The following is a 22959-nucleotide window of genomic DNA, read 5'->3' as shown; positions in this document are numbered from 1 at the left end:
AATTATAAAATCTAGACAGCTCTTGATAGAACAATATGCAAATCTCTCGAGAATCGAGAACGCAATTTGGTCTCGATGCTCGGTTGATTGCAATGGCGTAGAGTGAGGTGTGCAATGTATGCGGACCATATATGATGGCCACTCTTCGTACGTGTGTTTACTATAAGCAAAGGTATGTTACATTTCAAGAAGAGGGCAACCAATTTGGCCACCACACAGGGTAGCGAAAAGCCATACTACGTCACTTGCAGATTAATACTGGGTAATTTCACTGATGTCTCTAGGAATCCACAACTAAACTATTACACATCTCACCTTTCCCTGACACCTAGTTAAAGAAAAAAGAATTTAGTAAGAAAGATTGTACCGTTATAATTGTATAATCTGACGAGCCACTTGCATTCCAATTTTGATATATTGCCTATTAAAATCAATTCTCACATCTTACACTTCTGGTCTCTTTTAAGCGGTCTGGTCGTTAAATCGTAGTTGGTGAAGGTGAAAATGACCCTACTAATAATGCTTCTATATTCTTTATTACCCGGACAAATTTGGTTAAAACCCAGGGCTAGTCGCCTAATCTACTGAGACCCATTTCTCGTTACTGAGCTAACGCGGTTTCTAATTCAAGCGTTCTACACCCTTAAAAATGTTTGAATGTCACACAGTTTTATCTCACTCTGTCAGTTCGTGCATTTGGAGCAAAATAAGAAATTGGTTCACTTAGACGATCGTTTGAGTTGTTTTCTTGATTCCTGTTCTGAGATTAAATCAGTTCATTTCACCAATTCTAGTGAGAAAAGTATAAACTTCACCCACTTCTCATTTCGAGACCTTGTAATTTGACGAAAACAAAAAAGAAAAGAAAAATCCATTTTGAAACAAAATGCAACTGGAGTGATTTGGTGCAAAATAGCGTATGTGTTTGCGATAAAGAAATGTTGTGTGTGTGTGTGTGTGAGAGAGAGACAGAGAGGAGGGGGTATGTGTATGTGCGTCTCGCAAACAATCTTTTTTGTTTTTATCTCGTTTTTGTATTTGTGTGCATTTATTTTTTTTGTCTATTTAATCCAAGCTGAAAGTTGTTTTATCAGCGAGCAGACAAGATAAACAATATCCCCTTAACTCAGACTCTCAATCGTCACTGCCGCCTTCCCCAACCACCACCACCAATATCATCATCGACATCACTACTACCATGACCTACACCTGTACAACAAACAACCACCACCGTCACCGTCACCGCCATAGTCATCGTCCCATCTATCGACACTAGAACACCCATAGCATCATCATCATTATCACCAACATCCTCATCACCACTAATAACAGCAGCAACACAATCGCTACGATCGGTACTTCAGAAATGAAATACCCTACTTAAGGTCATGTGGACGGGTACGTTAAAGAAAATAAAACTTTGAGCCGGACGTATTTACCGAGAGTGTGAGAATTAAATTATATTAGCATCAGTGCGCGCGCGCGATGTGTATGTGTGTGGTTGGCTGCGCACGTGTGTAAATATGTGTATATGTATGTGTGTGTGTATATATATATATATATATATACACACACACACATATACAGCAGAGTAGTAGTGGTGGTGTAAGGACGGGATAAAGTAAGCATGTCTTTCCATGTTGGCGAGTGCGTACTGGGGAGGGGTAGACAGGTGGTTTGAAGAACGGGGTTAACAGTGTTATAAAAGCAAGAAAAGAGGCCGTACAACTTACATTTGGTTTCACGAGGAAAACTGTATGTCGCGTCTGTTGCTTGATAATAACAAACACTAGTTCGTGACCAGCTTACTAAAAGCATTTCTTACAATGACCCAGTCATCTGTAGTTATGCAGGGCCGGCTTGCTGGGAACCTGTTCGGTGTGCTTGCTTATAAAGACTCGAAGATAAAGAGCTAAAGCGAATGTTTGCTCCTACTAACTCCATAAAACATACATATATACACCACATTCACACAAGATTCTTTTCCCCTTCAAACGTGACAAAGTTCTGTAACATATGTGTGAATTGAAAGTCTCAGTGAGATAACAAACGAAAGGAGTTTTAAATTGTGCGGAGTAAGGCCAATATTAAACAACCACAGAGAATCTATGTGACTTACATTTAACTATTATGATCGGTAGTCATTAATTTTAACACTTCCTTCAATGATGACAATAATTCTGAAACATATATATTGTTTAAAACACCTGCCCCTGTTTGAGCGATTACCTTCAAAACGAAACAATCTCATTCAAGTGGTTTAGGATACCGTTCTCCACTACTTCATACTCCGATGTGTAACCCTTACAAATTGAAATTTAAATGAATATATTTTTCCCCTAATTTTTTCCCTCAACTGTTGGAATATTTTCGAAGTTACCTAGAATTTTATTTATTGGTAAGGGGGTGAAAAATGTAAAGAAAGAGAAATGGATTTTAAAAATATTTAAGTATTCTTATATTAATATGTATTTTTAACAGATTTTTTTTGTCCAATCTCTAAACAAAGGTATAGAGGAAAAAATACTCAATATATATATATATATATATATAGAGAGAGAGAGAGAGAGACATGTACACAAATGCAGTTTCAGAGCCACACACACACGCACACACACGCACGCACGCACATACACACACACACACTGTCATATTTTTATGATCATGCAAGATGAATATTTCAGAAATTTGAATTGATATTCAAAAGAAATATTAATTATAAATAAACGATGGCTTTCAATAATTTTCAGTTTTTCGATCTTGTTGAAGAATATATATACCCTAAATAATTCGGTACTTCGTCAGATCAATACACCTCTGTCATGTATCAATGTAGAATAATATATGCACATATATAAAGACCTTAAGAATGCTATTTCTACGAACCCTAATATTATTAGTCATCATATTGAACGTTTGCTCAAGGCGTAGATATTTCTTTCGTTGGCGTAGCAGACGTTTTATGCCAATTGCCAAATTTCCGTGTACATCAAAAGATATGCAATGGGTACGACATCCTTTCAACTGTTCTATGTATTTTGTATGTGGACACGGCGTACCTCATCAAATGCCACCTTGTCCCATGGACAGAGTCTGGTCGAACAAAGTGACAAACTGCGTTCCAGTTGGTTCCAGGTGGGATGACTGCAAGACAGTCGGAAGAATGGAAATGAATTCCACAGGAATTAACGACAAAAGACCAGTTGTGACCGGTAAAACTACAGTTACACACCTCGGTACATCCCCGTCTTCTAGGTTTTCATTTCTGCTCACTTCAGAGGCATCGACAACTGAAGTAACAACACATGCATCAAAATCCATTAAGGGCCAACCAAACGTTACTCCTACATCGAAGCAATGGAAATATTCTACATCTGGAAAACAACAGTGGAAAGAAAGGCAAACATCTGTGCAAGACAATCTTTCAACTCAAATCCCTATTGGTAAGAATTCCTGTTGTTTCATCTCTTATTTTTCAAAATTATTTCGTGACGTTTTTGTTAATAAGTTAGAAGAAGCAATTCTGCAAGCCGGTTTCTATTCTTCGTTGAAACCGCCTCTTTTCACATACCTTGTTGAGGTACTTGGAGAAGGTTTGAATGTTATAACATCCCATTTCTTTAATTATTTCAAATCTATCTATCTATCTATCTATCTATCTATCTATCTATCTATCTGTCTGTCTGTCTGTCCGCCTGTCTAACTATCTATCTATCTATCTATCTGTCTGTCTATCTGTTTGTCTGTCTGTCTGTCTGTCCGCCTGTCTATCTATCTATCTATATGTCTGTCTGTTTGTCTATCTATGTATCTATCTAGCTATCTGTCTGTCTGTATATCTCTCTTTCTATCTATCTGAGCAAAAAATAAAATAAAATAAACAAAAACGAATGTTCTGCTGATTGAGGCAACCTGTTTGGTCAGTTTAGTGAGGAAGGCAGCACAAATCAAAGTTGTACATTCCAAAAACCTCACAGATAATCAACTTGTTATTGTTTCTTCTCTATTTTCCAGCTGAATGTGGTGTTGCGACTACACATATGATAGTCGGAGGTATCCCGTCAAAAGAAGGCAAATGGCCTTGGATGGTTTCGTTACGGCTGACATGGGCCAAACGCCATGTGTGTGGAGGAACATTAATTCATCCACGTTGGGTGATCACCGCAGCACATTGTGTTTTTGGGTAAGAAATTATCATTGCATTTTGGTGAACCCCATTGCCAAACCACTGAAAAAATAGATAAATAAATATAAAGGACTGGAAGTACAATCAAGGGCTTTAGGTGGGTAACCCACTGTTCTGAATTCAAATATCACCAAGATGGACTTTTCCTTGTATATTTGTCTAAACTGAAGAATGCCTTTATGTTTAAAAAAGATAAATCTTAGCCATTTCATAGAGATCTATAAAATGAATACTGGGATCAAAACAGGGTTGGATTAAGATCCATAGAAGACCTAAGCACTTAAAAGAATTTCGGTGCTCCTTTCATCATCATCATCATCATCATTATCATTATCATTTAACATCTGCCTTCCATGCTGCCATGAGTGGAATGGTTTGACAAGAGCCGGCCAGGCAGAAGCCTGCACCAAACTTCTGTTACTGTTTTGGCAGGATTTTTACAGCTGGATGCCCTTCCTAACACCAACCACTCAGCAGAGTGGACTTAGTGCTTTTTACGTGGCACAAGCATAGCCGAGGTTAGTTTTGGCAAGGTTTTTACAGTTTAATTGTGTAATTTTATATACTTTGGATCCAGGACCTCATTGTCTTTTGTCAAGAGTTTCATCTCCAGCCGTTTGCTATGTCAGTCAACACACACACTGACACACCATTCCGCTGTGGTGGCTGTAAAGACAGGAAGATTAGCTTTTGTAGAATATTAGTTATTGAAATCTAGTCTTTCTGGAATGTTGCTGAATAAAGACTAACATTTGTACAGTGTTAGTAAAGAAAAGTAGTGTTTGTAGCCTGTTTATGCATTTATATTTCAGGAATCAGTTTGAGAAGGAAAGTGACTGGAGAGCTATCTTGGGAGAATTCCAGCTTGGAGTCAACACTGGAAAGGAAATGCATCGGAAAATAGATCTTATCTTACGGGTATATAAATGATTTCTCTTCTTTATTCTTTATTTTGTTAGTAAATCATCATCATTTAGCATCCATTGTCCTTGCTGGCATGGGTTGGGTAGCTTGACCAGGGCTGGAAAGCTGCACTAGATTCCAGTCTGATTTGGCATGGTTTCTACATTTTGTCTATCTTTACATTCTGAGTTCAAATTCTGCTGAAGTCTACTTTACCTTTCATCCTTTTGGGATCAATATAATAGACTTCTTCCTCCCCTAAAATTGCTGGCCCTGTGCCAAAATTAGAAAGAACTAATATCAGTTCATTTCTCTTGAGATAAGCCACGTTTGTACCATCAGAGTCGATTACCATTATTGGAACACAAATACCTATCAAGGTAGAATAACATCCCTTTTTAATGGGAACTCTCAAACTCATGATCTGGTTGCTAATATTAGTTGACTGCTGGTCTAATTTGGCCATAACACTGTTTTGGGGGTAGGGTTTCTGTCCATCCATCCATCTATCCATTTTCTTTACCTATTATTCCTGAGAAGATTGTTGAGGTAAGCTCGTCAAGAACCTCTTTCATAAGGTTTTATCAGAAATAACCATCATTACACTTTCCTGCTAGATTTCCAAGCTTGACCAATTGAGACAATGGATGTTACCCAACCATCTCATTCTTAGTCAGACCCTAGATCTTTTGCTAGTTGGTTTGGCTTTTAGAATCCATCTTGCAGTTCTTTCCGACAACATTCTAATCACATGTCCATAGTGCTGAAGCTGTGACCATCTCAAACTGGAAAGACTCCTTGATCTCCAAATTATGCACCCTGTCGAGTAATGGTACTTGAGAGATCGTTCAGAGGAATCCCATTTTGGTAGAGTGTATTCATGATGTTGTTCTTTCGATCGTTACCCAAGCATTACTGTACCAGCTCCTGCAATTCTAGCACCCACTTCAGCCACCAGTTTGCCATCATTCATGAGAATGGCCTCGTGGTACTTAAGCTTTTCCATTTGTCTCAATGATAATGCAAAGTCTATTCGCTTTGTGTTTGTTTTTCTATAGCAAATGTATTAAAAGGTAAGCACATGATATACACTTTCTTGCTCTTCTGCTTTATTTTATTTCATTTCTTTTTTGTTATTTGTGTTTTAATTCTACCAAAAAAACAGCTTCATTAAATATTTTGATTCATTTCACACAAATATTTCTGTTTTTTTTGGCTTTTCTACTGTCTTCTTCACCCAATTTAATTATATTTCTTTCTTTCCCCTCAATTAGTATGTGTCCCCTTTCTCTCTCTCTCTCTCACCCTATCTCCCTCTCTTTCTGTCCCTCTATTATTCCTTATACATTGATCTTATTCTGATTTGATTGATCACAATCTGTTGCTAGTACATTGTTGTGATGGTAAAACAATGTATTTGTCAAGACCACCACCACCACCACCACCACTACTACTACTGCTACTACTACGACTACTACTACTACTACCACCACCAATACTACTACTACTGCATATTCTTTTCTGTCAATTTCAGCACCCCAATTTTATAAATGGGGGTAATTATCCAAATGACATTGCTTTAATGCGTTTGGATCATCCTGCTGATGTTGCTGGTTTTTACGTTAGACAAGCTTGCATCCCAGACAAGAATGCTGGCTTTCGTCCTGGCGATGAATGTTGGACAATGGGCTGGGGTGAGACAAAAGGTAAGATCTATTTTACCAGTTGTTTATAATGATGATGTTGGTACAAAGATTCAGAAACTAAAATGGATCCTTTATATTCAGGTTCAAACCTCACTGAGTTTTATTTTACATTTTAGTTCTTAAAAAGGGTTGAAAATTAGCATTAGTGATGTATTTTAGGGAGTAACTTCTATTCATCTTCTCCACCCACTATTCCTGTGGAAATTATAGGGATAGCCTTTAGGCACTTCCTCTATAGGGTCCTATCAGAAGATGTTGCTTTCTGTAGAGGAGGAAGAGGCTTATATTATGGTGTTGATGCTTTACTTAGGGGACATTTGCAGTAACACAGAGTGGAGTTAGCTTCAACAAATTAGCTGACTCAATTAGTCTTCTTGTTTAATTAAATGCTTAATTAACTCACAACACAGACTGCTTGTATGATGGTGATGCTTTCTTACTGCTATCACTCAATATCAACTCACTAACACGCATAAATGTATGCATGCATTGTGGGCTTCTTTCAGTTTCCATCTCCCAAATCCATTCACAGGGCTTTAGTCAAATTTTAAATTCTCAGTCTTCTAGTTTAATATTGTCATTACACTTGCTAGACATGTATTACCACTCCTTCTAATGCAAAATGCCATTGAGAATTGCAACCTCAGTTTTCCTACGAGTCAAAGAGGGAGACTGTGTGATCAGTCTTACTGCTAGAAATAGCAGCTAAGCATTCCTTAAATCACATCCTGTTGTTTTGAAAATAAAATGGCACATTGGATAGTGTAGTCTTAGATATACAAGTGATGGGATGATTACAACTGGAACACCTTCCATTATAGGAATTCTTGACTTGGGGGTAAACAACTTTACTAGGGTATATATATATATATATATATATATATATACTGCTAAATGGATAGAACTGTTAAGTGTTCCCATTATAAATTCAGTATAAATTAAAGCCTGTCTACATGTATTTTATCATCAGTGTAGTGTTGTTTCTATGGCTAAGGTATTTAACATTGAAATATCCAGGCTGTGTAACCGTAAATAGGTACCTCTTAACCACTATAGATATTGACAGCAATGTGTAAGTGACAAATGTTTCATTATCTTGTAGTGATAAGTTCAAACAGCCAATTCCCAAGAAAGCGGAGGTGGGGTGCTAGGCTCTGCTTGGTCGGCTAGCTCTAGATCAGTGTTTAATGTTGCTCATCTGCTTATTATTGTTTCATTAATATAATTATCATCCTCTGTCTAATAGATTATGGAGACCAGAGCATTCTGCAAGAACTGCAAGTTCATGTCAGAAGTAATTCAGAGTGTTCTATCCGGTGGGGTCGACGACGAATCCTCAATTCACATATTTGTGTTGGAAATGGTGATAACGGAGCATGTAATGTAAGTATATTGGGGATTTGTTTTCATTTCTATTTATAAACCACCTCTCTCAAATGCACCGGTGGCTCACTTCTGCTACCTAGGGGACCAGAATTGTAGTGATGAATGCAGAGTGTAATAGGATGGAGGAAATTCAGAGAGCTTTTCCCTCCGTTAGCTACGAACAGTTTCTCTCTCCGCAGGAAAGGAAGATGGTATCATGCATGTATATGGACAGCAATTCTACATGGGAGTGAGACGTGGCCCCCCACACCAAATATTTAGCAGAATGTTACCTGAAAGAAATGGAATGGTTACATAACAATATGGACTTACAGAATGCTATCGTTTAAGTTATGGATTCATATTTGGAATAAACCATTCTATTGAAATACAAGGAATGACGTTTTGAACTTTCCATTAAGTTTATGTTTACTCTGTGTGTGTGTGTGCACCCGTGTGTGCAACACTATATGCTTTATAAAGTACATCTAGAATATTTATAAGTATATCTATTTGCCTACCTTTGTATTTTTATATCTGCATGTCAACCAGTCTTTTATTCTTTTTATATGTGTCTGTTTGTCTACCCATTTAACTATCTGTTCATTATTTCCAGGGAGATTCCGGTGGACCATTAGTTTGTGTACGTAATGGCTATTACTATCTTGTTGGTATTACATCTTGGGGAGTGAGTGGATGTCGAACGTCTGGATATCCCAGTGTCTATACGCGTGTTGCCTTCTATTCTGACTGGATTCACCAAAAATTCTCCAACTACACAAACATTGAAGCTAAGGATGAACCTTTTCACCAATAAATTTACTTCATTGAACCGAACACTGCTGAACATGGATGAAGTCTCTCGTTTTATGAAGTGCAAGTTCTCATCACTGTATCTCTGATGTAAAATCATCAAAAGAAAACCCCCCAAAAATATATAATTAAAGAGGAGGAAATGAAGAATGGCAAGAAAATGTTTCAAGCAGTAAATATTGATTTCTGTAGATTTCTTGTCATTTAAAACCTGAAATGATATAACATGAAGACATGAGAATTATATTATTTCTGTGATAACACTGAAGACTGTTAGCACTGCTGTGCACTATTTATGCCTCACAACAAAATCATTTGCAGCTCTACAAAAATATTGGTAGTCATCTCTTTGGTCGATTTTTATTCTTTCCCCTCCTGGGAACAATCAAAGCACATGGCCAGTAAGAAGCTTCAGAGTTGTGAGAATAATGAAAATTATGGAGTTTATACTTCCAAAATTTATTAAATTCCACATGTCGAACAACCCAGATTTAGAAACACAGACTTGATCTCACTGAGAGCTAAACCATGGCATGATAATAAACATTCCAGTTTTTAATACAAGTGTTTTGGTTTAAATAAGCTAAGGCTAATTAACATTTTGTATTATATCATCATCATTGTTGTTGTTTTAATGTCTACTTTTCCATGTTTGCTTTGGTCAGATGAATTTCTTTGAGTCAGATCTTCTACAACCAAATACTTTTCATAATACCAACCTTTTTTCTCTTAGTCTGGATATTTTTCATGAAAAATTGCAAGCAAAACGATACCTTTTGATGGTGACATTTGTTTACAACTTGTATGTGACATGGACGTCTTTCAGTTTCTGGCTCTGTTTGGCCCAGGGCTATAATAATTTTATATAAAGTATCTCCAGACTACAATGACAATATTTTTGAATCAACATTACAATCCCTGTGGAAAGACTAAGATTCAAGATTTCTTGAAAAGATTTGATTGTCTCAAGTCTATACAGTAAATTGATGCTGAGGAAAGTTTACTACGTCACATATATATCATCATCATCATCATTTACTGTCCATTTTTACATGCTTGCATGGATGACATAAAATTTGCTGAGGCAGATTTTCTATAGTTGGACGCCCTTCCTGTCATCAACCGTGGCCTATTTCCAGGCAAAGTAATATTTCGCCCCTTGGCTAGACGTGTTTTTGGCAAAAGAAACAAACAGCATTACTTCTTTAACAGCAATGCTCATTTAAAACCATTATGTGATGTCATAACAAAGATACACACATGCGCGCGGGCACACACATGATGCACTTCTTCCAGTTTCTTTCAATAAATCAACTCACAAGGGTTTGGTTGACCTGAAGCTATTGTAGAAGACATTTGCCCAAGGTACAATGCAGTGGGACTGAACCCGAGACTACATGGTTGGGAAGTGAGGTTCTTACCTACACAGCTATGCCTGTGCCTAATTTTTTTTCCTTTTATTTGGGTGAGTGGACTGATTGGCAAGCAGGTATATTGTTGATATACACCTAATAAATGTGAAACCGCAATTGACTGATTGGCAAATCAATTAGCACAAGTGCACACTTTTCATGAAGGTATCATAATAAAGATATTAATGTGTATTTGTTGTTCATTTACTGCAGAGTGTTTTCAGTTATCTGAGAGTTTGTCTTGGCTGTAAGGAAGTGGAGTAACTGACATAGTTTAAGGCTATTTGGTGAGGTTGACTGTTGGAACTAGAAAAAAAAATACATCAAAACCATAATGTGAAAGAGCTGGTGATGGGAATGGTATCCAACTATAAAAGACACAAGAATGACATTGCCCCAAACATCATGACACACAAAAAGGATTTGGCTTTCTGTTTGTGTCAGAGGACATAGAACTGCAATGAGTGGAAAGACCCATCAACCCCAAGGCAGCAGAAGAACAAAAAACAAAACAAAACATTAAATCATCATTTAAGGTCCACTTTTCGACACATGAATCAGATTGAATTTGTTGGGGTCCATTTTCTATGGTTAGATGTTCTTCCTGTTGCCAACTCCCACACATTTCCAAGCAGGGCAATATTTTCCATGGTCAGATACATCTTTCAAAGGAAAGCTGGAAACAACACCAATTGTATGATGGTGATACTTGTTTACAACCATCATGTGATGTCAAGACAAGGGGACACATGGACACAGCGGGTCCCTTTCAGTTTCTGTCAACCAAATCCACTTACAAAGCTTTGGTCTGTCTGGAGCTAATTGTAGGAGATACTTGCCCAAGGTGCTGCACTGTGGGATTGAACCCAAAACCATGTGGTTGGGAAGCAAACTTCTCAATCATACAACCATGCCTAATAATAATAATAATAATGAGAGAGAGATAAACACAAAGCAATGGTTTGAGGCTCAAGAATGCTTTATTCTTGCTTTGTCAATATTTATATATCTTGAAAATCTTCTTTTGATGATCTTTGAAAACAAACTTCTTCAACACAAACAAACAAATCAGTTGCTTTCTTTAAAAAATAGCAGTTTTTTTAAAAATTAGTATTTTTTAAACCACTCCAAAGTTGGACACATAAAAAAAAGGTACCAATGACAGAGTTCAAACCCCAGTATAATATTTCTTTTCAAGCTATTGTAATTTTTGCTTAGGATTCTTACTAGTTATACTGCTAGAGTAAAGCATACCTTAATCTGTAGCAGAGCAGCCATATTTTGTATATTTAAAAAACAAAAATACCTTTCTAACCCTGTTATAAATTGGCATTATAAATCTATTTAACCTCTGGTGAACCTATGAGGAAATCTCTACTTGGTCGCTTGACATGCAAGAAGCAGTAGTTAAATCTCTCATTATTGACTTAAAAAATAAAAAGCCCTAATGTTGGATAAGATATATCCCTGGTTAGTTAAATGCTTTTGATTGTAGATCTACTTTACCAAGATAGACTTAGGCTTAACCCTTTTGTTACCACATTTCTATTGAGGTAGGTTGGTATCAAATGGGTTAAATAACAATTGATTCCTATTGGTTATTCTCCAAAATGCCACATAAACCCACCGTTGAAGATAATGCTCTAGCAATCTTGAAAGACAATCGATCAGTAAAGTAGAGAATTTCTGCCTAGGAATATGTCTCTTTAATAAACTTCCTCACCCACTTCACTCAATGTTTCGGGACAATAACACTGAAAATATACAATTATGGGATTTTTTTATCAAATAAAATTCATACCATTTTTAAGGGAAGACAACAACAACCAACAATATGGATAAATAACAAAAATTTTGATAGACATAAAAAAAAAAAAAAAGGTCATGATTTTCTTTTGCTCAGATACATTCCACCCCAAAAACCAACACCATTGTGTTTTGGAGTCATCAAATTGAATTGACACCCAGATACTTAATATTGAAACTGAAAGGAAAATTTAACAATAGTAGAGTAAAAAAAAAAAGAATAATTGTATCTAATTTAGGTACATGATCAGCAATTTTAAAGGGGAGGGGGTTTATTCAATACCATCAACCCCAGCATTTGACTGGTACTTGCTTTTATCGATGCTGAAAGAATGAAAGACGTAGTTGATCTTAGTAGGATTTGAACTCAGAATGAAAAGATCCAGAATAATAATGATGATGATGATGATATATTTCTAAAGTTTTGAACATGTCACATTGTCATTGCGCAAGGTTCTAAAGTTTATTTTCATCATAAATCATAATCACCATTATTTATAATAGTGCATTATTATTATTATTATTATAATCATCATCCAAATGAGTTTTTAGTTGGCAGAAACAGTAGAATGTTGGATTCAAATCCTACCAAGGTAAACTGACTTTGTTATTGGGTTATGAAAAATCAATACCAGATATATACTGAGGGACGATTCAATTGACTCTACCTGGTCCTACCCGTCTCCTATAAAGCTGAGGTCTCGAGAGTCAAAGTAAAAAAAAAAAAAACCCCCAGAAAACCCATGTGATAGAGTCCAGGTAGATAGAACAGTGACGTTCCAAACCCTGTAATTGGTACCTTGGTACAGTGTTATTAAACTTGTATTTCATTTAATTAACTCTTTTACTTGTTTCACCTCAAGAGCCGTGGCCACGCTGGAGCACCACTACTGGTTTCGTTAGTGTTTCATTAACCATCTATTTGAAAAATGAAAGTTCCATGTTGCTGCCATCATTTACATTTCCTGCCATAAAGTTGGTTTATCAGGGACTCTTGACAGTAAGAGAGCCAGTTCTGTTTAAAAGATATCTACATCCATCCTCATCTAGGTCTCTCAAATCTTTTGGGTGGGCAATGCACAACTGTGGGCCTTTCAATCCAAAGCTATTGCAGTAGCTAGTCCTGTATTTTGTAAGGTAATTTAATATTTAATTTACAGTATGATCAGCCCTGGTTTTGGAAAAGTCAGTAATCTGGAAGGGGTTTGAAACCAAAAGTTCCCAAAAATTGATGTACCTAATTATATATATATATATATATATATATATATATATAAGCATAAGTTTAAAATTTAATAAAGCTTTGATGGTGAAATAGTGTGAGATGTCTGTAAAGTAACCAAGATATTTTGATATCTGGAAGTGGTTTGGTCTTGTGGAACAGTGAAGGGTAGAATCCACTGATGGAGGTGGAAACAGGTACTGCAAATGATGCATTTCAACTAATTCATAGTCATCAGCTTCAATCTTTCCACAAGTAATAAAAAACCTTATCAGACAGGATGGAAACTTAAATTTTCAATGGTGCCAACAAACCTATAAGCTACACAAAATCCCAACTCTTTCTCTCCCATATGTGTGTGTGTGTGTGTGTGCATGCAATGGTTTTGTTAAGCAGCGATTTTTACAATTCTGTAAATAATAATAGTATTTTATAGGCTTAAAGCTTATAATGATCACCGTGCAATGACTAAAGAAAATAGTCTAATAATGGGGCGTATAAACCCTCAACAGAATAAAGGTTTCCCTATAAACATGGGACACGAATCCACACCTCTTTGTTTACAGGAAAACCTATTTTTTTCTGTTGAGGGCTTATATGCCCCATTATTAGACTATTTTCTTTAGTCATTGCATGGTGATTGCTATAAGCTTTAAGCTTATAAAATACTATTATATATATATATATATATATATATATATAATATTATTAGGGACAAAATCCAAAATTACAGGTAAAAAACTCAATTAAAATCAATTTATAAAAAATTAAAATTAAATTGAGCCTTATAATTATTGTGGTTTTAATTATTAATTTTTCTATATGTGATAGTGGATTTTCATCGATGAGTTCTTGAAAATTGGTTATTTTCCCTAAAACTATATATATATATATATATATATGTGTGTGTGTGTGGATACATATACTTACATGTATAAAGTATTTGGAAGGGGATGTGAAAAAAGGAACGAAGCACATCAAAAACTAAAAGTCTCATGTAAAAATGAAGCATCTACATACAGAGAATCAGTATTAGGCCATAAATAAGATTAATAAAGTCCCTAAATTTAAATCAAGTAGGATTAGTGTAAATCAGTAAATTCAAAGGAGCTCTCAAATGCAAAGTTGTTAATGCTTTCACTCTGAGTTTAATGCCATTACTGGAATAACAAAAGAATTTTATTTAAATATTTACCAAAAAAATAAAACTGCATTTTCTGCAAGTCATTGTTACTTGATGAAACTCAACATAGCTCAAGAGAAAATATTTTCAAACATAAAAACATTCCTCAACAAGAAAAAGATTTGTATATAAAACTGATTTCTGCAGTAAAAGGGTTAATAAAGAAAAGCCCTTTTTTTTTTTTTTGTAAAATATGATTAAAAAACAAAAAGAACTCTTCCTTACGTATTGCTAAACTAGATCATCATTACCATTATCATTATTATTACCTCATCTAAATAAATATCAGGATGATTTGGGGAGATTGTAGTTGAGCTATGGAAGAGAAGTAATTCATACAGACAGACGGTGTTGATTTTTTTGTTTTTTATACAAAGATGATGATGTCATAGCTTAACCCTTTTGATACCAACCTGCCTCAGATCAACCCCGGTTATGATATAATCCTCCTGTTTTAAAGCGATTTAAATTAAAACATTCCATCAAAACTTCATGTTAATTTATGCTCCGGGTCCCAGATTAATAATAAAATTATTTTACTAAATATTTCATTATATTTAAAATTAATTGAAACAGAAATTTGGTAACAAAAGAGATTAACTGTATAAATGATTACTATATATACCCACTTAAACAAGCTGTACAACAATACGTATAAAATAAAATAGTGAACAGTGATTGATAGCTTGGGGGCGTGGGGGGGGGGAATCCCAATAAATTTGTCATTTGCTTCTTTTTTGTCTATATGGAAAAGTGAAAAACAGGAAATCAAAAACCTAGAAAGAAGAGACAACTTCCAGTCATGGTAAGTTTTGTAAAATAATCATAATTTTGGCAAAAAAGCCTGCAATTCTGAGGTGAAGTGATCAGCCAATTACATGAAATCCCAAGCACTTGACTGACACTTGAAGGATGAAAGGCTAAGTTAACATTGGTAGGATTTGAGCTCAGAATGTAAAGAGCTGAAAGGAATGTTGCTAACAATTCTGTCATCTGACTGACTCAATGATAATAATAATAATAATAATAATCTTTCCTACTATAGGCACAAAACCTGAAATTTTGGTGGGAGGGAGCCAGTGAATTACATCAACTCTAGAACTCAACTGATACTTAGTTCACTTCATCCGAAAGGATGAAAGGCAAAGTCAACCTCAGTGGAGTTTGAACTGAGAATGTAAAGCGGGAACAGATGCTGCCAAGCATTTTGTCTGGTGTGGAAATAAGCCCAGCAGCTTGCCACCTTAATTAAACACATTCAATATATCATTCACTAAAATGAACTGTTTGTACAATCAGATGGGGTTAGTGGTGGTGGTGGTGGTGGGACAATCAGCAGAAATAATTAAACCAAAAGATGATATTAAACAGGTTGAAGACTCTGAAATCAATCAGGTGTTATCAAATAAAAGATACATTAGATAAACACCACAGAATTTAACAGTTGAAGTATCATCAGTCTGTGAATATAGTTCATAGAAGCTTGAGAAAACACAGAAGTGTTCTTTCATCACTTGAAATCCCGAAATAATGAGTCAGCAGACAAGTAGACATTATATGCATATAATAATTGTATTTAAGAATCACACACACACATTGAATTACCTTACTGTATCTGCAGCAAATTAAAGCAGAATATTCTAAAAATATTTACAAGACTATAATTTAGTGGTCACCACCAAATTTTTTAATTTTTTCCGTTTTAATTATGAAACCTTCTGACAATAGTTAAACCATTGTCTCAAATAACTTTCTTAATAATATCATAATTGATTTTGTTTCCAAGAATTTTAATTTTGATTGTAAGAAATCTGATTAAAGAACCAAAATAATTATTGTAAAATCATTTTACAGAAAATTAAAATGTAATGGAAAAAAAAGAAAGAAAAAAAAAAACCAACTTGGTAATGGAATGATAGTTTTAATATTTTGATGTACCAAATCATCTTTTCATTTTCTTCTCACTTGCTGATGAAAGAGAAAACTTGATTTATGTGAAATAGGAGAATATCATGTTGGTACTTATAGTTTAACTAAACAATTTCTCTCCTACACAGACAAATTCGGATAAAAAAAAAAAAAAGCTTATTTGCTTATCAAGTTTAAGAAGAAGAAAAAAAAAAAATCTTTCAGCAAAGTAAATAAACCTTATGTCTAACCCCTTATCTCATCCCTTGTTGAATTGTCAGTGAAAATCCTAAAGCAATTTTGCACCCCCTCTCCCTCGTTTCTCCCCACCTATGCCTCTAAAATATTAACACAAAACTAATCCAATCAGTTTTATACAGAAAAAGTATACGGAGGGGGGGGGGAGTAATGAATTCCTTTAATGTATAAGGAATGCAGCATTTTAATGTGTTTTTAAGGTTTAGGAAATTGAACATGTATTCCTTTGGGCTTTGTTAAGTTGGCTGCTAGCGATACATATCACAAACAATTCATGTCAAGAGACCAATTTTAAATAAAGCTCAATTTAATTATCAGGAGATGCTATTAAAATAATTTACAATTGTAAAGAAAAGAAAAAAAAAATTTTAAGATTTACACACACACACATGCATACACAGACAATTGGAGGAGATAAATGAGTGGTCTCCACAAGATAATACATCAGGTTAGTAAACTGGACTTCAAAACAAAGAAGAATTGTTTCATTATATAAATAATTGTAGCGGAGTCTCAAGCTTATGTCTTGTTTTTTTTTGTTTTATTCCTTGGTGTAAGGTAAGTAATGGATTTCAATGAATGTAACACATAAACCTCTTGAAGAATGTTTATGAGAAGGCCTAGCTTTAGAGTATGATCACCCCACCCCTGTCTCTAATATGTGACTTGCACACTGCAACATGTGGCACACATGTTGCAGGCATAGATTGCATTCAGTAAAAAGTATCAACATTGCACAATCATACAACATGTGGCTTTATGCATAATAAAGATATGCGAAAATAAAATCCACATTCACCAAATTAATACAGATGAACAGATCTCTGTATTACTAAAACTCATTGATAAAAATGAAGACCCAGCCAATTCTATCAGCCAATAGTTCTCTGGGAGTGATTTTTATTTTTGGTTATATCCACTTATGGTTTTGTTAGCCTGACGGCTGACAACCAGTACTGGTACAGACAGTCTCTCTATTTGTTTGGATAAGAAGTTCTTTACGTTCTCAAACATTTATTCCATTTTTAAGCACCATGAATCACTACCAGAATGGACACCTGCAACGAGAAATAGAAATGTATATCCATAGGATTGAAAACACAATGTAAATCATTTATAAAGTTTATTAAAATGGCACATTTTATTTGCAGCTGTTGTTGTATAACTCCAGGCCATCCTGATCGAGGACACCTATGATCAAAAATAGCCATGACCATTCTGTTGTTTTGGGCATTCAACACTGTTGTTCACAGTATCCTTCCATTTTTTTTTGTGTTAAAACAGCACAGTATGGTTTGAGGGAGATTCAGCTGCTATTTTTAGTAGTTTGAGGGATCATTTTGAGGTTAATTTGTTATTCTACAAAACATCTACAATTCTACAATTGGGTTAAGCATCTTCTGATACCTTCAACCAGGCATGTATTATTATTTATCATTATAATGTCATCATTTCACAATCATCATCATTTCTTCTATACAAAGGAAAAACGAGGTAAACAAAAGATCCTACAAATGGTTGTATGACATGCATGAAAAAACAACTGAATCTTCCTCAAATCATAAACTACTCCTTTACAAAAGGAAAGACATTAGATAATGCTGTCCTAAATATATTAGGTCTGAAAACAAAAAAGGCAGGATGGACATAGTTGGAACACCATGGATCTGGTCGACCAGATTTAACCTGGATCTAAACAACAGAAGCAGTAACAATAAGGAATAAATAAAGCTAAAGAGACACAGACCATCCTATATAGCACTGGCATAGATTCTCGTGGGATGTTGCTTGACATATGAGAAGGTCAACTTGCCGGGAGACTTCCACAGCTTCCTCCTTTGAAAAGTCACGACCTGAAGAAACGGAAGCAAAAAAAATAATTCACACCAATATCTTTGTTTCTTTTTTTTTTTTTTTTAATGTAAGAATTGCTTGTATTGGACAAAATGCCTTGCAGCATTTATTTGTGGATCCTTATGATCAGAGTTCAATTTCACATTTCATCCTGATCTGTATCCCATTTGGAAACTGGGTGGATGTTTTTCAACTGATGTTTTGGTGTTGTTTTTCAATGTTTGTCTCATACATTCTCTCTTTTCATCCTCGATCACTGTGTGTATGTGTGTGAGGAGAGGGAAAGTGTTTGTCAATTGTGTTTAATTAAGAAATTGTAGTGTCTTTCTCTCTCTCCTTCTTTCTGTATGTGTACATTTCTGCACACACACATGCATTTGCCTCCAGGGCCAAAAAAGAAAACAAAAAAAATCCCTAGTTACCAAATGTCCAGTCAGTTTTGCCAAATTGTCAACGTCCAAACAATTGTAGCCAATCATGTCATTCTGTCAAGAACCAAGGTTGCAGAGGTTGGAGGGATGGCACCGAACTGAGTTGTTTGAAATTCCAGCAGTGAGAGCTAGTTTGGGTTGCCATGCCACAGTGATGAGATTAAGGGTCACATGCAATGTTCTGAGTGGCACAAGTGCTTCAAAAGCAGAAGAACGTCCCTGGAAGACAATGAGCATCACCCCTGGAAATGTGATATTGTGCATCCAGAATTCATCCCCCAGGGCCAGACCATCAATTGAGAGTTCTGTGACATTTTGAAGTGTTCGAGGGAGAACATTCAGCAAAAGTGACCAGATCTGCAGAGTGCAAAGAATTGGTTACTTCACCAAGCTTTCCTCACTCATGAGTTTCTTTTCCAAAAACAACATGGCATTGCATGCACACCTGCCCTATTTACCAGATGTCGCACCTGTGGACTTCCATTTCCCCACAATGAAAAGGTTGTCATTTTAACACTGTTGTCAAACTCCAGAGCAAAGAGCAGAAAGCTCTTGATTGATTTATGGAAAATGGCTTCCAGACTGGATTCCAAAAGTGGCAGGAACACCGGGACCAGTGTATTGCTAAGCAAAGTGACTATTTCAAAAGAGATGAAGTTAAAACTTACGTAAATAAGTTATTTTTCATTAACATAACAAGTCCAGGAACTTTCTGAAACCACCTTGTAAGAGGTGTGACCTGCCTGATGATGAACCAGGTCACATATGGCCTGTTTACCGAAAAAGGTTGCCCATGCCTGTTTTAAGAAGATTTATGACCCCCATCTGTGGAAACCATAAGTCTTAGATTATATCAACAAAATATTAGGAACAGAAGACGAGTTTCAATTCAGTGAGCCAGAGAGAGAGGGGGGGAGGGGGGAGTACAAAGATAGTAATGAGAAATTACCTGTCAGTTTCTCTTTGACGTGGTTGATTATAGATATGGCCTTCTTGTTCAAAGCCTCTGGTTGAACTGTGTCTGTGATATATCAAGTAGAAAACATGAACACAATTAACAAACCTCTTTTATGTGTCAATTGGTTTTTGTAAATCAATACCATCAATATTTAAGCTAAATAAATTACACAGGAATTTACCCAATATTTCGCAATATACCTACTGATTATTTTAAGTGGCTTTTTGGTACCAATATTAGTTACATCCAAGACACATTTTGAGAGACAACAGACACATAGCTTTGTTGCAATTATTCATATCCTTTAACCCTTTAAACATTCAGATTAATCTGTCAAACATAATCTTTATTCATTCACATTGCTTTGAATTAATCATACATTCTCATAAACTTGAGATTTCAATGATGTGATTAAATGACATTGTAGGGTATGTGTAAGAAGATGAATGTAGCCACCTTGAACAAATAACAAGTAGAATATTTGGGCCTGATCTGTATGCTAAAGGGTTAATTGATATTTGTTTCACCAAAAGTTAAATGAGCCTGTCTGATGATCTGTGTCCCAATTGAATTATGTTGAGTTTGAATCCTGCTGAAATCAAATTTTGATTTTCATCCTTCTGGTAGCTCCCACTTTAACACTGAAACCAGCCATATCTGGCCCAAATATTCTACATGTTTTGTATTCAAATTGGCTGGATCCAGCCTTTTACACCTACCCTACAATGTCATTCAAAAATTAAGCAACAACCTCATCAAGATCTTGATGCTATAAGAGATAATGCTTGATTAATTGAAAACATTGTATTCACATTATTTTCAATAAGCATTACATTTGATAGTCTGAAAGTTACAGGGCTAATTGCCAGCCATCTGGAAATCGAATTTTCAATAAACAATTCACTACATTCTATCCCAAAGTAGACAGAGTTTGATAAAACAGGCGAATATCCCTAATATTTACCAGAAAGAGAATGTATCATTTCTGGAGCAGCAGCAGCAGCAGTAGCAGCAGCAACAGTGGTATTCTGGCCAGTAGTTTTCTTGTGTGTAGTTTGCATATCACCAGCTTCCATGAGGTGTTCACCTGGAACAGAATCATCAAGAATAAAATAGTCACACACGATAAACATGTTTAAAGAGAAAAAACATACAAATGACAAGGTAAAAAGAAAAAAAAAAAAAGGATTTTTGTTGCATGCGGAACCAAGCAGAATTACTAAATAGGTTTTAATTCTTTAAACCAATCCTTTCCCTCAAATCCTATCGCTGCTGACATTCTAAAAGAAAGGTTTAGACTCTTTTTAGTAAATATACACTTTGGTTGTATGAATGTCAGTCATATCTGCAGTGAATTGTGAAGACTTATTGATCATTATGCTGCATTCATGAGGTAACCATTTGCAGCAGAGCATTGCACAACAGTTGCTGCACCAGTCTGTTTGTGCTTTTTGTTGCAGGTTGGACAGACATAAAATATTTGACCAAGGAATAATGTGGAGCAGATAAATAGACAATAGTCATGACAACTTCAGTTAGTCCCTCTTCAAGATCATGGTTTTAGTTCTGTAAACTAAAAGTAAAGTATTAAGAATTTGACCACAATAACTCTGAAATATAGAAGCTCCTCTTCCCCTTCCCCCCATCTCTCAGACTGTAACAAAAAAAGTCCACTTTATGAGAGTCATATGTAGTTGTTCAACTTGCTGGAAATAACAGCGAAATTGTCACCAAATCATACTCTATCACTTTGAAAAGCAAGAAGAGAAAAAAAAGGTAGCAGGGATTAGTCCAAGTGACATTATTATTGTCATAATGTTTTTTTTCCATGCTTGCAGGTAGTTCGATGGAATTTTGTTGAGGCAGATTTTCTATAACCACATGGTTCCAAGTAAGGCAATATTTACCTCATGTCTGTAGTGGGGGTGGATGCTCAGAGAGTGTTACCACTAGAATAAGAATAGCCTGGACAAAGTTCAGAAAGCTTCTACTCCTACTGGTGACAAAGGGCCTCTCACTCAGTGTGAAAGGTAGATTGTATGATGCATGTGTGCAAACTGCCATGCTTCATGGCAGTGAAACATGGGCTGTAACTGCTGAAGACAGTTTGGAGGACCAAAAATTCCATGTAAAATGCAGCAAGATTTGAAGATGGTTGACTGCTTACACTATAAACTACATCAACTTGAATGTTTGAAAATAGAGAAAGTCATTTTACAGTTGAAACTGACAGTCCAAATTATTGTCAAGTGAGATAATGAGTGGCTGGATTCAGTTAATGGCTCAGTGGAAGTAGAATATAGAAGGGTTACTGTTAAAGTTAGAGATACTGAAAGCAGAGTTTTAGGGTTCAAGGTGAAGGGAAGAAGGAATTACTGCTTCTGCTCTGAAGAAAAAAAAAAAAAAATTGTTGTAGATTTCTATGAATGTTTTGTGTCTTTTTCCATGTTACCTATTTAACATGTCTGGAAATGTGAAGCGAGCAGATAATTAGTTGATAGAAGTAACAACAGACCTGCTTGTAGCAAATGACAATCAAACACACACAATAGGTACCTTTCAGTCCCTGCCGACTAAATTCACTCAAAAGGCTTTGGTTGGCCCAGGGCTATAATAGAAGACACTTGCCCAAGGTATCACACAGCTATATCTGTTCCTATTTCTCTACATAAATGAAATCACTGAAACTTGTCAGAAATGTGGATGCCAATGAAATCAAAGAATTTGCTGCAGTTAAAGAGGATCAAAACTAAATACAATATGTTTACGTACAACATGGAATATGAAGAGAGAGAGAGAGAGAGAGTGCAAACAGGAGTTAAAAAAGCAATGCAATATCAGAAGCATTAACCCGACATACACAACAACAAAGTCTATACATTTTTGAGGAGACATAATGTGCGTAGTGGTTGTGTTGCAAAAGTGTTGACAGCAAATGGCAACAGGTGCAGAGC

At 35.6% G+C, this 22959-nt stretch overlaps 2 protein-coding genes across 4 annotated transcripts in view; one reads left to right on the top strand and one right to left on the bottom strand.

Moving 5' to 3' along the window:
• Positions 1-1588: 1588 nt before the first annotated feature.
• Positions 1589-10577, top strand: LOC106870435 (tryptase). Of its 2 annotated transcripts, XM_089360719.1 has the most exons (7): positions 1594-2406; positions 2555-3443; positions 4015-4183; positions 4999-5104; positions 6624-6795; positions 8042-8178; positions 8777-10577. In XM_089360719.1, exons 2-7 carry the CDS (start codon positions 2870-2872, stop codon positions 8975-8977), a joined length of 1359 nt encoding a protein of 452 aa, XP_089216845.1. In that variant the 5' UTR covers positions 1594-2406; positions 2555-2869; the 3' UTR covers positions 8978-10577. The 2 variants fall into 2 exon arrangements, with proteins under 2 accessions (XP_014772000.1, XP_089216845.1); XM_014916514.3 differs by having other exon boundaries at positions 1589-3443.
• Positions 10578-16501: 5924 nt separating this feature from the next.
• The window catches only part of LOC106870424 (serine/threonine-protein kinase mTOR), a 70321-nt gene continuing 63863 nt past the window's right edge, over positions 16502-22959 (bottom strand). For both annotated transcript variants that reach the window (XM_014916489.3, XM_014916491.3), the window contains 4 exons: positions 20970-21092; positions 19997-20068; positions 18510-18615; positions 16502-17820 (listed from right to left, as the gene is read on the bottom strand). In XM_014916489.3, the coding sequence (XP_014771975.1) occupies positions 17805-17820; positions 18510-18615; positions 19997-20068; positions 20970-21092 (317 nt within the window). In that variant the 3' untranslated portion in view covers positions 16502-17804. The remainder of the gene's footprint in view (positions 17821-18509; positions 18616-19996; positions 20069-20969; positions 21093-22959) is intronic.

This window comes from Octopus bimaculoides, chromosome 12 (assembly GCF_046866305.1).
Source record: "Octopus bimaculoides isolate indiv1 chromosome 12, ASM4686630v1, whole genome shotgun sequence".
NCBI lineage: Eukaryota > Metazoa > Mollusca > Cephalopoda > Octopoda > Octopodidae > Octopus > Octopus bimaculoides.
This window is presented reverse-complemented; position numbering and strand designations above follow the sequence as displayed.

Bases quoted from the DNA above. Each gene is read 5' to 3' on its own strand.
- LOC106870435 (XM_014916514.3), top strand. From the start codon at position 2,870: ATGCTATTTCTACGAACCCTAATATTATTAGTCATCATATTGAACGTT. The intron at 5,105-6,623 runs GTATATAAATGA...TGTCAATTTCAG, and splicing joins AAATAGATCTTATCTTACGG to CACCCCAATTTTATAAATGG. The intron at 8,179-8,776 runs GTAAGTATATTG...CATTATTTCCAG, and splicing joins GTGATAACGGAGCATGTAAT to GGAGATTCCGGTGGACCATT.